The following is a 15,466-nucleotide window of genomic DNA, read 5'->3' as shown; positions in this document are numbered from 1 at the left end:
TTCTCTTATTGTTTCTCAAAACTAGATAATTTTGTCTTTTACATTTCATTCTCTGTTTTTATTTTCAGAAGTTATTGTTCCAACTCCTGAAGGTTCTACCATTTTGGTTTCCAATGCCTCTTTGACCACATCAGTGCCCACCCCTGTTATAAATAGTACATTTGCCCCCACAACCTTGCAGACTATCTTTTCAGTAAGCTCTTCTGAAAACAGCACCTCAGCTCTCGCTGATGTATCATGGACCCAGTTTAACATCATCATTTTGACAGTCATCATCATTGTGGTAGTGCTCCTAATGGGATTTGTAGGAGCTGTGTACATGTACCGAGAGTACCAAAACAGGAAACTCAATGCTCCCTTTTGGACCATCGAGCTAAAAGAAGACAATATCAGTTTCAGCAGCTACCATGACAGCATCCCCAATGCAGATGTGTCAGGATTGTTGGAGGATGATGGCAATGAAGTGGCTCCCAATGGACAGCTGACCCTGACAACGCCCATTCATAACTACAAAGCCTGAGGAGCTGAGCTGTTCTCCTGGATTGTCAAAACATGATGCCCACTAAAATGGTATCTGCCCTCTGCCTACACAGAGCCTGGGTAGAATTTGCCGAGAAAGATATCATGCAAATGAACTGTTCAGGTACAAACTGTAGTGTCCTTACCTGTCTGTTACTCTGAATTCCCCATGAAGATCTGAAACACTCATCATCATTGAGGACTTGAAGTAAAGTATATTTTTGTAGCAAACTACATGTGTTTATGGAAAGGCTGAATTCCACAGAGCAACCCAAGTCCATCTGGCCTCTCAAAGGAATTCTGGGAAAGTGTTCACCTCACCAGCCATGATAGAATGTTGACTTGGAGGGGAAAGCGTCATGGAAGACTTCATCCATTCATTTTGGAAACATATTTTTTAAGGAGAGGCAGGGATTATGTTCATTTTATTGTACTAAGAGATATAACTTAGGAAAAGCTGGTATCTAGGCTATACACAGTTTTTAAAAAAAAATCTTGGTTGTGTGTAGACTAAGGGCATAAAAACCCTAAGAGCATCTGTAGAAGGGCTTGGCTTTCCTCCCAAGAGTCTCCGTCAAGGATGGGATTAAAGCATAGGATACGCTTCTATGGTGAGGGGCAGGCATAGCACCCAAAGAGCAGAAGGTTGACGGTCCTCCTCAGGGGGAAGTTCCTGCCTCTAAAGAAACAAGGTGTACATAGTTAAGGTGGCATATCTGCTCAACATTATACTTGTATCTATTTGTAAAAAATCGTGTCTTATTTTATCATCCAGACTTTATCTGTACAGCAGTTAATGGTGTTGTAAAAAGGAGATATGGAAAATTGGCTAAAATACTGTAAAATAGGTGGCAATATTGCTAGAGCTGAGACTCTGGTGAACATCAGTCATTTTAGTCCCTATTTGGACACTATTGAAATTCATGAGGTCAAATGTTTCTAATCTTTCCTCTCTCAACCTAGAGTCATGTGCTCTTTGACTTACTGTAGATTCAAGCAATAGATTTTGAAGTCTGTAATTGTTAAGTTGGAACACAGGCTGCATTCTCCAGATACTCAACTAATTAGCCACTCTGTGTTTTACAATGCTCAATGTAAACATCCTCAGGAAAAGACTTCTTTCCTGAATGTAAAAGACAGTCTTCCAAAGGATAGGGACTTTAAATTCAAAAAGAAAAGCCATCACATCATTTAGGGTTCCTCTTTTTTATGCCCAAGAAATATTTATGTGCCTCCCATAACCTCCAAAATAAAGGCCTCTGACATTTGAGCATAACCTATCACCCACGAATCATGAGGTATGTTTGGCTTCTTCAGTGGTTAGAGTTCGTCCATCTTCATGTCTGGCAGAGGGTCACTCTGGTTGGGTATGTATTTAGTCCTTACTTTTGATGCCATTTTCCCCTGAGGCAGAGTACTACTGCTTTCATTTGTTATGCATCCACAGGTTGTGGATTAAGAGAGCCAAGAAAGGTGGCCCAGACTATGAAGTAGTTAGGGAAAACCAAAACAGAGACTGGACTTCAGAAACCCAGACTCCTTTTCTTAACTTCCACAGAGATAAACATAAACTTTGGTCATCCTATTTAGGAGACTCCCACCTTTTTCTCAGGGTTTGGAGATGACTGTAGACTAGAGGATCCGTAGGAAACCTGGAGGTGTTCTACATATTTGGCTGTCTTTATGAAAGTAGACATTACATTTCATTGAACTAAAACGATTTACAAGTGACTGATTGATTGCCTAGCATATGAGTCTATAGGTTTAATACCCAGAATTACAGAATATATTAATATTTTTATTGCTCTTTGTCATTTACAAAACACTTTATGATGTGTGCTCTTTGATCCTTACCATTGCCTCCTTAGGAAGTAGTCTCGTACCCATTTTATAGGTGAAGAAATTGAGGCACAGAGAGGTTAAATCATTGAGGACTATACAATGCACATCATTATTATTCCTGGAATCAATTCTCACCTCGACTGTGTAGTTGTTCAGCTATGTGATTACATACAAATCTACTAGCCATGGGCCCTATAAGTGAGGGTTCCCATTTGCAGATGCTTCTAATAGAGTCTTTGTGTGCTCTTGAGTATGCTTGCACACATACTCTCCCATTTGGTGAGAAGGGGGGAGAGGGAGGGAGGGAGGGGTGACTCAAGGCACAATTTAGGGCTACATAGCTACAAAGGACTTTGTGAAAAGAACACAGGAGAATTTCTACCTAAAGTCAGAATTAATGATAGACGACAAAGCTGCAAATTAGTGTTTATTAAAATGGTGAGTTCCTGTAACAGGGAGGGGAGGGGGAGGGGAAAGACTTTTCCTAGCAGTTGCAGCACAGGTGTATATTGACTATACACCACACATTTCCAAAGCATTGTGCACAGTGCTTGCCTCTCTGATACCCCATCTTCTGCCAAAAATAAAGGTAAAGGAGATGAAAAGCAAACATTTGTTAAGCAAATGTTTACTCAATAGATAAATGAGTGTTTCAAATAGTTGAGATTCCCTGAAACAGATCTTAAACGGTAACACGCAAACTAAACCACAAAGAATGTTTATTAAGTACCTGTCAGTGGCTCCTAAGTCATATTCTTAATTTTTCACAATGAAGAAAAAGTATAGTCTTAAAATGTGTTTTAAAGAACATTATGTAGTGACCCCAGTACTCTGCTTGTAGAAATAATTTAGCTCCAAAAATCAACCATGAGGTGATCTCCCCTGGAAAGTAGAGTAGTGCAGGGTTTTCGTTCCTCTGAAAGCATCACCACCCAGCACCAGGAGTTCTCTGGAAAGCCTAATGTTGGAACAGTTTTTGTCTAAAGATTAAAAAACATGTTTTAAAAATATAACTACATGAGCCTTGCCGAGACATGGTTGGCTGGCCTATGAATGAACTGATGCTTGCATCTTCATTAGCTCACCTTAATCAGGCCTCAGCATTTCTGATAGATGTCAGTGTCAAGCATGTCTTTGACATCCATTATCACCACTGTCCTCCACATTGCTTCCCAGAGCTCTCTTATTTACAGTTTCTCCAACTATATAGAACACAAAATGATAGTAAAAGCTCTTATTTATATGAAAGTCTTGTGGACTCAGTGTATTATTTTTCCTGGGGATACTTGGGTTTAAAGAGAGGGCAAGAGGGCACACATGAGCTAAGAGGATAGATTTCTTTTAACAACACTATCTAAGTCCTAAATGATATTGCTTTTCTCTAGTCCCAACATTCCCAGTATCAGTAATCATCAAAGCAATACTCACTGACCTATCAGTTAATTTGGGTTATCTGATCATCAAGATGTAGTGTTTTACAACATGCTTGTAAACATAAGATTAATTCTAATGATTTTCTTTAGCTTCTTATATTTTGAAGTATTATGTGGATAGGAGTTGGGTTTCTGCATTTCTTAAGGAAAGGTCTCCAACAAAATATTCATTCAGAATAATTAAAAGAACCCAGTGCAATGGTAGGGCAACATAAGTCTTTGTGACCTCATTTACACACACACACACACGCACACACGCACACACACACATGAACAAACAGAATAACTTTAGTCTGTTGTTACTTTTAACAGAAAATGGTTTAGGAGCTGAAATGGGTTTGGTGTCTATGTGTAGAGCTAGGGGAGGTGGTAGAAGGTTAATTTGTCTTTTTTCTTTCACCATGAGCCAATGGCTGTAACATGGTGAGAAGCAGAAAAGAACACAGTGATCAATCTAATGAAGTCAAATAATATCACATGGCTAAAGGTTATGGATCATTAAAATCTCAATAGTTTGATACTTTTTCAAAGGTATTAAGGATCTTGTTACTTATACATTCACAGGAGCTTCACCCGCCCTGGATTAAGTGAGCCCAGAGCTTCAAATTCAAGCTAGCGCAAAGCTAAGTGACTTCTAGTCAACTTTTAATGCTAGGCACAAGCACTCTGTACTTAAATTTCAACCCAATCAATTAGGGAATGCTTCAAAGAATTAAACTTGTATTTATGTCACTAAAATCCTAACCCAAAATTTAAAAACATGTCTCATATGTGTGCTGTACTAGGCTTCATGATGCATTTCTAAATTTGTGTATGATTTGAATATATGAAAGAATTTATAAAAGAGTGTTATTTAAAATTATTAATAAATGTATATAATTTGTACCTATTGTAGATTTGTTTCACTTTTTATGTAGTGACTTTATAATTCTTCAGGTAAGTGCTAAAGTTCACTTGTCAGCTCATTTCATGGAAGTCTTTGAATCCTTCATGTACTGACCAATATTTTCTTCAAGTTCATGAAAGGAGTGTCTACCACTTGGGGAGATGATACCATATGGGACAGTTGCTTCTCATAAAGCAAATTCATACCAGAGATGAAAATATATTTGAACATATATTATTGGTCTGGGGATAGGGTTTAGGGCACTTGCATACCATGCACAAGGCCCCAAGTGCCATCCTCAGCACTTCAAATAAACAATAGCATATAGTCACTCTGTTTTTTGTCATCTGTTCCATTGACTGAGATTTCTATCAAAATTTGTTAAGACTAACTGCCTTTGGATTTCTGACTTATACATGTGAAGACTTTCTGGGAGTGAAGGACGTTCTGTGTTTATTTGGTAATCAATAACAAGAGTGCATCTTTCTATTATTTCAAGGTTCCCTTGAAGAAGCTCTGTTTCCACAGTTAAACCATGTTTAATGAGATACTGTCTGGTCATCCCATTGAACATCTAAGGCATGTTTTGAAAAGACTGCAAAAAGTCAGTCATTTCTTTGCATCAAGAACTTTATAACCTTGAGTCAATTTATTCTACCTCAGCTGCTCATGATAGCTCACACCTGTGATGCCAGCACTGGGTTGGTGAAAACAGGATCAGGAGTTCGAGGTCATCCCTGATCACTTGGGGAATTCTAGGACAGCTTGGGCTTCATGAGACTATATCTTATAAATAAAAAGATATTTCAGTTGATTAAGTTAAAAATTTAAAACATAGTTGTCTGTCCTTTATAGTCAAACCTTAAGTTAATACCATATGTCTGCATGACATATATGAATTAGGTATTTTAAAGAAACAGAATAATTATGCCAGGAAGCTAAACAAATTAAGTTTTCAAGAGAAAAAATGTATACAAACACTAGAAAAAAACTCACTAAAATATAAACTATTTTTATGCTTCTGATAAAAGTCTGTAAAGACATATCCATTGCATTATCACAACTGATAATGTTAATTTTCTGCAGGAAAGTAAGACTTGTCCAAAATTTTAAAGCTCTATTGTAGTGAAACTGTCACAGCAATTGTAAGTAAAACTATTGTAATTAGTTTTGTCTTATTGATTTTCCTTATAGTGCTGGACATCAGACCCTGGGCCTCATACATACTAGATAAGCCCTCCTAATGAGCATCTCTAGCCCTTGCTTAGTTAGTGTTTCAAAACTAAGTTATGGATGATGAGATGGCTCAGCTGCTAGAGGTGTTTATTGCACAAGCCTGTGGAGACCTGAATTCAGTCACCATGACCCCAGTAAAGGTGGAGGGGAAGAATGGACTCCACAGTTGTCCTCTTGACTCCAACCCACACATGAAATAATTTTTTTCTTTTTATTAAAAACAAAATTTTTACACAAATTGATAGTGTTAGGAGTATGAACCAACAGGCCAAAATACAACAGTCTATGTCAATGTTAAATCAGTTTTATCTATAAATGTTTAAAAGCCATTTTATGAAAAAATTATATTAAGTATTTTTCAGGTTTTCTAATATTTCTATTTTCTAAATGAAATCCATTGGACATTGTTAGGATGTATTGTTTAAGAATGCACTTGATTATATTAATAAATAATTTTAAAACTTGTGTACTAGGGCTGGGGAGATGGGTCCATCGGTGTTTGTTGTACGTACATTAGGACTTGGGTTCAGATTCCCAGCCCACACATAAAGGGCCACATATGGCAGTATATGTCTTTGATACCATTGTTGTGCAGTCAGACTCAGGCAGATCTCTATAGCTCTCTGACCAACCAATGCAGCCAAGTCAGTGAACTACAGAGTCAGTGCGAGAGCCTGTTTCAAAAAATAAAACAGTAGGAGACACCTGATACTAACCCCTGGCCCTCCACACACACTCCTGAATTCATGTGAGCACAGGCATCCACATGCACACACACACTCCCAAACAGACTTGAGCACATGCATCTACATGCATAGACACAGACCAAAAACCCTCTGTGCTGATGAATTGAGCACTGCAATGTCCATAATTACAGAGAAAAGGCAGAATGTTTGCTGTGTGTGCAATATCAAATTTCTGTAATAAAATGGGAGGAGTATTTCTGTTGTTTGCTTTGTGCTGTCAACTATTAAAATGGTATGATGTTTTAATTTCTGTCCCAAATAAGGACTCTGCTCTTTTCCATGCTTATTACCATTTGAATTTTCAACCACTTTCAACATATGTATAATTACCTGTACATATTCAGCTTATAGACCTTTTTCTTCACTAGCACTGTCTGCTGCCTATAACATCCTGAGAATGTTCATTCTTCACAGCCCTTTGGTAAAGACCTATAACATCCTGAGAACATTTGTTCTTCACAGATCTTTGGTAAAGACAGTATCATCTCATAATATTACCTCTATTTGCTTAACAAACACTTCTTGCTGTACTTGCCATTTTTCTGTTCCTGCCTTCCTCTGTAGACTCCTTTCCTTACAACTGGGAGGTTTTGTGGAAACCTGGTGTCTGGCATATTGCTGATACTTCATTTACTCTTATTATGTGGTGAGTTGAAACAAATGGCACTTGCTGATCCCAGGCATAATTGATTTATAAACCTCCCAGGCAAAGTGTGGTAAAATTGCGTCCAGTAGGTAGGAAGCGAGAGCTCAGATAGTGCTTTTTTATTAAGGAGGTCCTGGACCGTCTTCGTCCCCAGGATAAGTAGTGAATCTTTTAAGAGATGGGGCCCAATGGGAGGTGACCAAGTCTTAAGAGGGATTGATATTTTTGTCATGAGAGTATGTTTCCTCTCACAGGGAGCTCCCAAGACAGCCAGTTGTTAGGTCACTCCTATTCTTTCTCTGTGTATACTGCTGGCCACTTTTGGATATTCTCCCTCCACTTTTATACTCTCTACTGTGAAGGCCTCCCTAGAAGCAAGAAAATGCCAACCATGCTCTTGGGGTTCCTGAAATGTGAGCTAAATAAAAATTTTATTTGTAAAGCAGTCTGCCTTGGGTATTTTATTATAGCAACACAGATGGACTAAGAGAAGGACAATATTTCTTATTCAATAGTGATATGAACATATAGGCTTCGAAGGGTTTGAGAAACCCTTCAAATTGTTATAGATCTAGTTTTTAGTGAATTTTTTGACTTGATTTTTGTTTTGTTTTCTCCCCTAGTGCAAAGTAACTTTAGTTGTACTCTCAAAAGAAGTAACAACTGTTTGGATGGGTGTTGTTTCATATATTTTAGAAATATAAAGCCTTACACTGACTGTAAATTGGTTCAATCGGTAAATTGGTCTTGACTAATGATGATGATGATCATCATCATCATAATACCAAAGCCTGTTTTTTGTTTGTTTGGTTGTTTTTTTTTTTTTTTTTTTTTTTTTTTAGAATCTAGACGGCAAAACAGAGAAAAACAGAGAAAAAAAAAACCCACAATATTTTGGACCAAAAAGAGCAGAGACTTCTACACAGATTTTGTTCTATTTTCCCGTTGTTTTTTTTTTTTTTTTTCAAAGTTCCTCAAAATGAGAGAAAATTCTAAATGTTCAATAGGGAGGAAGAGGTTTAATGCTTGTGAGATAATATATAGTCAGTAAAAATGATTATGATGAATTATTAAAAATGGGATAAAGATTATGAAAAACAGTATATTTAAAGACAATCATGAACTTTTACTTGAGGACTAACTAAAGAACCATTAATGTACATGCATCAGAAGCCGTGTATCAGGCTTCTCACTGCAACACTGTTTTATAAGATAATTAGAAACAGCCCTGTGTCTGTCAGTATAAGAATGGATAGATTAAAGTCTATGTATATTCTCATAGAATTCTATATAACATTGGAAGATGCATGAATTATGGATATTCATCAGCTTGATTAGTATGAAGTCCCCAGAAACAACATTGAGGAGAGAAAGAAAAGCATGTCACAGGGAGAGTATATATAGCATAATAGCTATAAGGATTGAGAAATAAGATATGTTGTTTGGAAGTTTATGTGTATGAAAAAATGGAATGATTCCTACAGAAATGTAACTTTAGAGGGAAGCAGGAGCTGCACAGATGGCTGTGAAGGTATTGAAGATGCTCATTTCTGAAGATGCATGTCTGGGTTCTCATGCTGTTCTTGGTACCCACAGGGAACTGGCTTCTAGACTCCAAGAATGTAAAAATCTGCAGATATGTGTGATCCTAATGTAAAGTGGTGTCATGTTTGCACTGGTGACATGGTGTACACTTCAAACCCTCTCTGACTTCTAATACCTACTGTAATGTAGAAGTAAATAGTTTTTAAGGGCTATTGTTTGGAGGTAACAAGGACACTGTGCATGCTTTCTACACCACATGTTTTTTAAAGCATTCTGACCCGTGGTTGCTTGAATGAGTCAATATAGAAGATAAGGATATAGATGGTTGACTATTATGTATACATCAATGTATAACAGAAATTGTTATATACATAATATTGTTGTCTTAGCTAGGGTTTCTATTGCTGCAACAAAATGCCATGACCAAACAACTTGGAGAAGAAAGGGTTTATTTAGCTTATACTTCTACATTGTTCTTCATCATCAAAATAAATCAGGATAGGAACCTGGAGGCAGGATCTGTTGCAGAGACCATGGAAAGTGCACTATTTACTAGCTTGCTTCCCATGGCTTGCTCAGCCTGCTTTCCTGTAGAACCCAGGACCACTAGCCCAGGGATAGAACCACCCACAATGGCATGGGCCCTCCCCCATCAATAACTAATTAAGAAGATGCCTTACAACTGGATCTTATTGAGACTTTTTCTCAAGCTTACCTCCCTTCAGATACTTATAAACTTATAAAATTACATTTTTATTTATTTGTTTGGATTAGAGGACACATGCCCATCTGTGTGTGAGTATGTGTGTGTGTGTGTGTGTGTGTGTGTGTGTGTGTGTGTGTGTGTGTGTGTCAGAGGACAATGTTTTGAAATTAGTTCTCTTCCACCTGTGGATCTCAGTCAGGGATTGACCTGAGATCATCAGCCTTGGTGACATGTACCCTTCCTTACCCATGGAGCTGTCTCACTCACAGGCCACTTACAGTGAAAATATAACGGTCAGTAGATAAACATGATTTCATCTCTACTGGTTTGAATAAGAATATCCTCATAGACTCATATGTTTGAATGTTTGATTCCCAGTTAATGGAACTATTTGTAAAGGCGTGGCCTTGTTGGAGGAGGTGTGTCAGTGAAGGGTTCAAAGCCCACACCAGGTCCAGTCTTGTGTTTTCTCCCTCTCTCTCTCTCTCTCTCTCTCTCTCTCTCTCTCTCTCTCTCTCTCTCTCTCTCTCTCTCCAATCATACATGTCCTTTTAATTACTTTTACAGCAGCATGCATGCATGCCTGGGAATCATGGTGGCAGGAATGCATTTGAGGCTCTCTGAAACTATAAGAAAGCCTCAAATATTTTCTTTTAAAGGTTGCTTTGGACAAGATGTCTCTTCATAGTAATAGAATAGTAGCTAAGACATTGCTTATGTCAATAGATATGAGATATTTGGGTGTGAAATACCATAACTTGATTATGCTAAGAATAAATAAAATGAATACACCATTTTTATTTCATTATGGTAAAAGAATAAAAGGTTGTCTCATCAAAAGACAACTAAAATCCCAAGTGTGTATGTACTCCAAATAGATGAAGCAAAAACTAATAATTGTTTTAAAAGTGGGCAATGGCACAATTATGGTTGGAGGTTATGATATCTCTCTCAATGCAAAGAACAAGTAGACAGAAAAACAGTAATGATATAAGACATGGAAAACATTCTTACCAGGTTGGCTTTGTTAGCCTAGAGCACTACAACCAAAACCAGCAGGGTATGTGTAGAACACTTACCAAAATGGGCCATACACTGGGCTGTAAAACAAGATGAAATAAACCTACAGGATCAAATTGGGGCCAGCAAGATAAGTCACCATGTGAAAGCACTTGCTGCCCAAACCTGATGACCTTACTTTTGATCCCCAGAACCCATGTAAAGGTAGAGGGAAAGAGCAGACTCCCCTGCATGTGCTTGATGACCCATGTTCACATCTTTGAAGATCAAGAAGCAGAGAAAGGGAAGCACTGGCCCTCAGATGATTTCCTGTTTATTATTTAGCTCAAGACACTAGTTCATGAGATGGTACCTTCACTAAGCTTAATTATTTCACAGGCACCCTCATAGACATATCCAAGTGTATGCTTCACTAATGACTAGGTTGTTTTTTGTTTCTTTGTTTATTGGTTTTAAGATGTACTGATTAGTACTTCTATCTGTGGGTGTTTTACTTCCATGCATATCTGTATACCACATGTATGCCTAATACCTAAGAAGGTGAGAAGACAGCATCAGATCTTCTGGAACTGGAATTACAGACTGTTATAAGCTGCCATGTGAGTACTGGGAATCAAACCTTGGTTTTCTAGAAAAGCAGAAAGTACTTTTAAACCCCTGAGCTCTCTAGCCTGTTGTTGGTTGTTGTTGTTGGTTGTTGTTGTTGTTGTTGTTGTTGTTGTTGTTGTTGTTGTTGTTGTTCTTCTTCTTCTTCTTCTTCTTCTTCTTCTTCTTCTTCTTCTTCTTCTTCTTCTTCTTTTTCTTTGTCTTCTTCCTCTTGACACAGAGGTTCTCTGTTTAGTCCTAGCTGTCCTGGAACTTGATCTGTAGACCAGGTTTACCTCAAACTCAGAGATGTGCCTGCCTCTGCCTCCTGAGTGCTGGGATTAAAGAAGGGTACCACCACCCAGAGTGGTGTTCTTTTTAAAAATATTTGTTTATTTATTTATTTATTTATTTATGAAAGAGAGACAGACAGACTGACTGACTGACTGATTGACTGATTCTCTGAGCAATTTATAGAACAACTTTTATGAGACAGTTCTCCCCTTCCACCATGTTTTCCCTGGGGATATGACTCGGGTTGCCCAGGCACAAATAAAAAACTTTTACCTTTACCTTCTGAGCCATCTCAAAGCCCCAAGGTGTTTTTTAATCCAATCAAGTTATCACTCAAAATAACCATCATTGTCTTCTTGGTAGTGCATGGTTTTTGTCTCAGTGCTAGGAAAACAGAGACATATGGATCTCTGTGAGTCAAAGACCAGTCTGATCTGCATAGGGAGTTCCAGGCAAACCATGGTAAGATCCTATCTCAAAATGAGCAAACAAGCAATGCAAACTAACAAGCACACTCGGTAGTAAAGAGCTATAGAAATATCCCTTCTTGTTTGAAAATCTGGGTTTTGTTTCTGGCTCTAGAAATAGTTCCAAAGGTATAAATTCAGTAATTCTAAGAAGCCCTTGTCTACCACACCTGAGTTTAAAGTCTTTAAACATGGCATAGGCTGTCAAGAGAATCAAACACATGATTTCAAAGTATCTGAACTTTTATTCTACCTCTTAAGATCTGGGGAGAAGAGAAAGTCTGAGAGTGATCTTAACTAGCTATGGCCAGTGACTTCAGTTGGGCCCATGTAATGATGCCTCCATAAAACTCTCAAATTGAGGAGTTTGGACAGCTTTAAATTTGGTGACAATGACCATGTAGCAATACAGATATGGGATGTACCAAGATAGCTCCTGGAATTTCTGCTACCCTTATGTTAACCTGTTCATCCCATCCACTTGGTACTTCAGAATGGTAATATGTATAGTGAACATGTAAGAACATGTAAAGGGTTGTCCTGAATTCTGTAGTCCATTCTAACATAGTAGCAAACAAGAGAGAGGAACATAGAAGCAGTCAGTCAGGGTCAGCACAGAAAACCTGGGAATTTGATTGGGTACATCTTAATGTGACTGTACCCTGAGGCTAAGAAATCTGATACTACCTCCAGATAGAGAGTCAGATAGCAATAAACTGAGAGAGAGTCCATTGATGTCCACACAGAACTGGGGGATAACCTGCACATATATTTTGTATCTGTTTTAGTTAAGATTTCTATAGCTGTGAAGAGACATCATGACCAACTCTTATAAAAGAAAACATTTAATTAATTGGGGCTGGATTACAGGTTCAGAGGTTTATTCCATTATCATCATGGCAGCAGGAAACATGGCAGCATGGCTTCAGCATTTGAAACCTCAAAAAGCTCTCCCCCAATGACCTTCCCATTTCCTCTTAATATTGCTAAATATTAATATTAAGAGGAATACCTCTTAATATCGCTACTCCCTGGCGTTCAAGCAATCAAATATATAAGCTTATGGGGATCATTCCTATTCAAACCTCCACAGTGTTAGAGCTGGAATGTGTGAGAGCATCAGAATTGGCTTTCCTCACATATATTTTTTCTACTGTGAGATGATGTGTGTAAGTTGATAGCAAAGTCTGTCTTCATTTTTGTGTTCCCATCACCAAGCACAGGGCTAGTGTCCTTTGTCCTCAAGAAGCTCAGAAAATGGTAACAAATGAGTAAGGGAGTCCTGGGTAAATGTGGTGGACATTATATACTGCAGTCTGGGATTTTGAATTGATGATGGATTCAAAGACCAAACAGGCTGTTGTATAGGTAATCATCAAGTCTCTGTAGATAAGGATGCTTGTGAGGGACCCTGGGAAAGGTACAGCCTTCCCTCTAGTGGAATGATGCTGATACAGCACATTCTTCAATGAGGTATCCTATGCTAAGGATCCTCACACACCACACACTGCCTCTCAATAGGCAGGAAGCAAACCTCCTCTGAAGTATTGATGCTTTGGGTGCCTTCCCCTGTGCACTTTCGTTTTCAGAAGCATAAAGAACAGACTAGCTACATTCCACCTTCTTTACACACACACACACACACACACACACACACACACACACACACACACACCCCACAACAATTTTTAAATGAGCCATTGTCTTTAATCACCGTGGCAAAGGTATTATCCAGTCTTGCTTAAAGGGATTTTTTTTCTTGCCAAGAAATGAAGTACTCCCAGACAAGAATAAAGACATTAAGGACTGTCTATTAAGATTCTGCTTTAGTTGAGATAATAATTTAGGGGTAATTAAGCAAATTGTATAGACACCAATGGGCCATGAATCCCAAGAGGGATTGCCCAAGATGCAGAGGACTTTAAATGCTGAAAGAACAGATTAGAGTTAGGTAGCAGTTACTTTTTGAATTTCCTGGCATAAAAAGGAAAAGGCAGATGCAGAAATGCCTGTCATTCAAGATATTCAGCAGGATCCCAAGCTCAGTACAGATGTGGGCAATTTCATGAAACACTAACTCAAAATAAAAAAATAAAGCTTAAGGATGCATAGTAGCTCAGTGGTGGAAAGCTTGCCCAGCATGGAGTCCTGAATCACAAGAAGGAAGCAAAAAGAACCAACTGGAAATGGCAAGAGTCTTTTGAAACCTTAAAATCCATGCCCCAGGGAGATACTTTCTCCATAAGTCCACAGCTCCTAGTCCTCCCCAAACAGGCACCAGCTAGTGACCAGGTATTCAAGTGCACAAGACTTATTGGGGAGTATTTCATTCCAACTGCCACATTCCACAGGAGATGGTGCACGCCTTTAATCCCAGCACTCCAGAGGCAGAAGCAGGCAGATCGCTGTGAGTTCGAGGCCAACCTGGTCTACAAAGTGAATCCAGGGCAGCCAGGCTACAAAGAGAAACCCTATCTCAAAAAACAAAAACCAACCAACCAACCAAACAAACAAACAAACAAAACAAACTTCCACATTCCAATTCACTGGTTCCTATAGTCTTGTGGCCATATTATAATGTAAAATGCATTTAGTACAACTTTTCAAAAGTCCCAAAGTCTTTCACAGTTTCAGCAGTTTTTGAAAGCCTAATGTCTCTTTGGAGACTCAAGGTTATCTCTTAATTATAACCCTGTAAAGTCAAAAGCAGATCACATACTTCCAACATCTAATGTCACATATATCCATTCCGTATTCCATCGGGATGGAATGAGGAAATGCTGCACCAAAGCAAGGCCAAAACCCAAAACGAAGAACTCCAAATCCTGTAGCTTTACATCCAATATCAAAGGGCTGTGCCCTTCTGGCTTTGTTGCCTGCATGATACAACTCTTTTTTCTTGGGTTTCTTGGGTGTGTAATGGCTTTTGGCAGATTTCTCCTGGTTCTTCAACATCTAACATCTTGCAGATGCCAAAGTCAGTCAGTCTTCACTTTTATAGCATCACACAACAGCTTTTCAGAGCCTCCATGCAGGGACTTGACAGCCACACAGCTGGAATCCATGGCTCTCCATATAACCAGAGAGGAAGAGTGAATGACCCTTTAACTTACATTTCCTTCCTGACTACAAAGGTAGCACCATATTGACAATGCTGGCAAATTTGGTTACCAACTTGGAGTGAACACTGGCCTTTTAAAATCACATTTGCAGCAGCTTTTATTTGTTGTTCCTATCTAGGAGTAGATAATTCCTTAGGCCTTTTTCTTTCACAAGTTGGACATGTAGGTGGTTCTTGTCCTGAGGGCACCCGTTCCCATTATTCTACTGCTGATTTGCTCCCTTCCTAATGGTGCCAATCTCCGTAGCAATTACAGCCTTTCTTTCAGCACAAGCCTTGGCTGTAACATTAAGCTTTCCAGTGTCCCTTTCCTCTCCAAATGGAATTTTTTATTTCTTTCTGCCTCATTTGCTCTATTTCATCATAGACCTATATAGGACTGATTATTAATAACCATACAACAGAGCCAATGTTAAGCTG

At 38.5% G+C, this 15,466-nt stretch overlaps 1 protein-coding gene across 1 annotated transcript in view; it reads left to right on the top strand.

The window, feature by feature from the left end:
• Megf9 (multiple EGF like domains 9) overlaps window positions 1–1,047 on the top strand; it is a 93,843-nt gene extending 92,796 nt beyond the window's left edge. Inside the window, exon 6 of the mRNA XM_051163255.1 lies at window positions 69–1,047. Coding sequence (XP_051019212.1) covers window positions 69–520 — 452 coding nt within the window. The 3' untranslated portion in view covers window positions 521–1,047. The remainder of the gene's footprint in view (window positions 1–68) is intronic.
• The last annotated feature ends 14,419 nt before the right edge of the window (window positions 1,048–15,466 follow it).

The sequence above is a fragment of the Acomys russatus genome, chromosome 2, assembly GCF_903995435.1.
Source record: "Acomys russatus chromosome 2, mAcoRus1.1, whole genome shotgun sequence".
In the NCBI taxonomy this organism is placed as follows: domain Eukaryota; kingdom Metazoa; phylum Chordata; class Mammalia; order Rodentia; family Muridae; genus Acomys; species Acomys russatus.
Note: the sequence above shows the minus strand (reverse complement) of the source record. Positions and strands in the feature narration are given on the sequence as shown.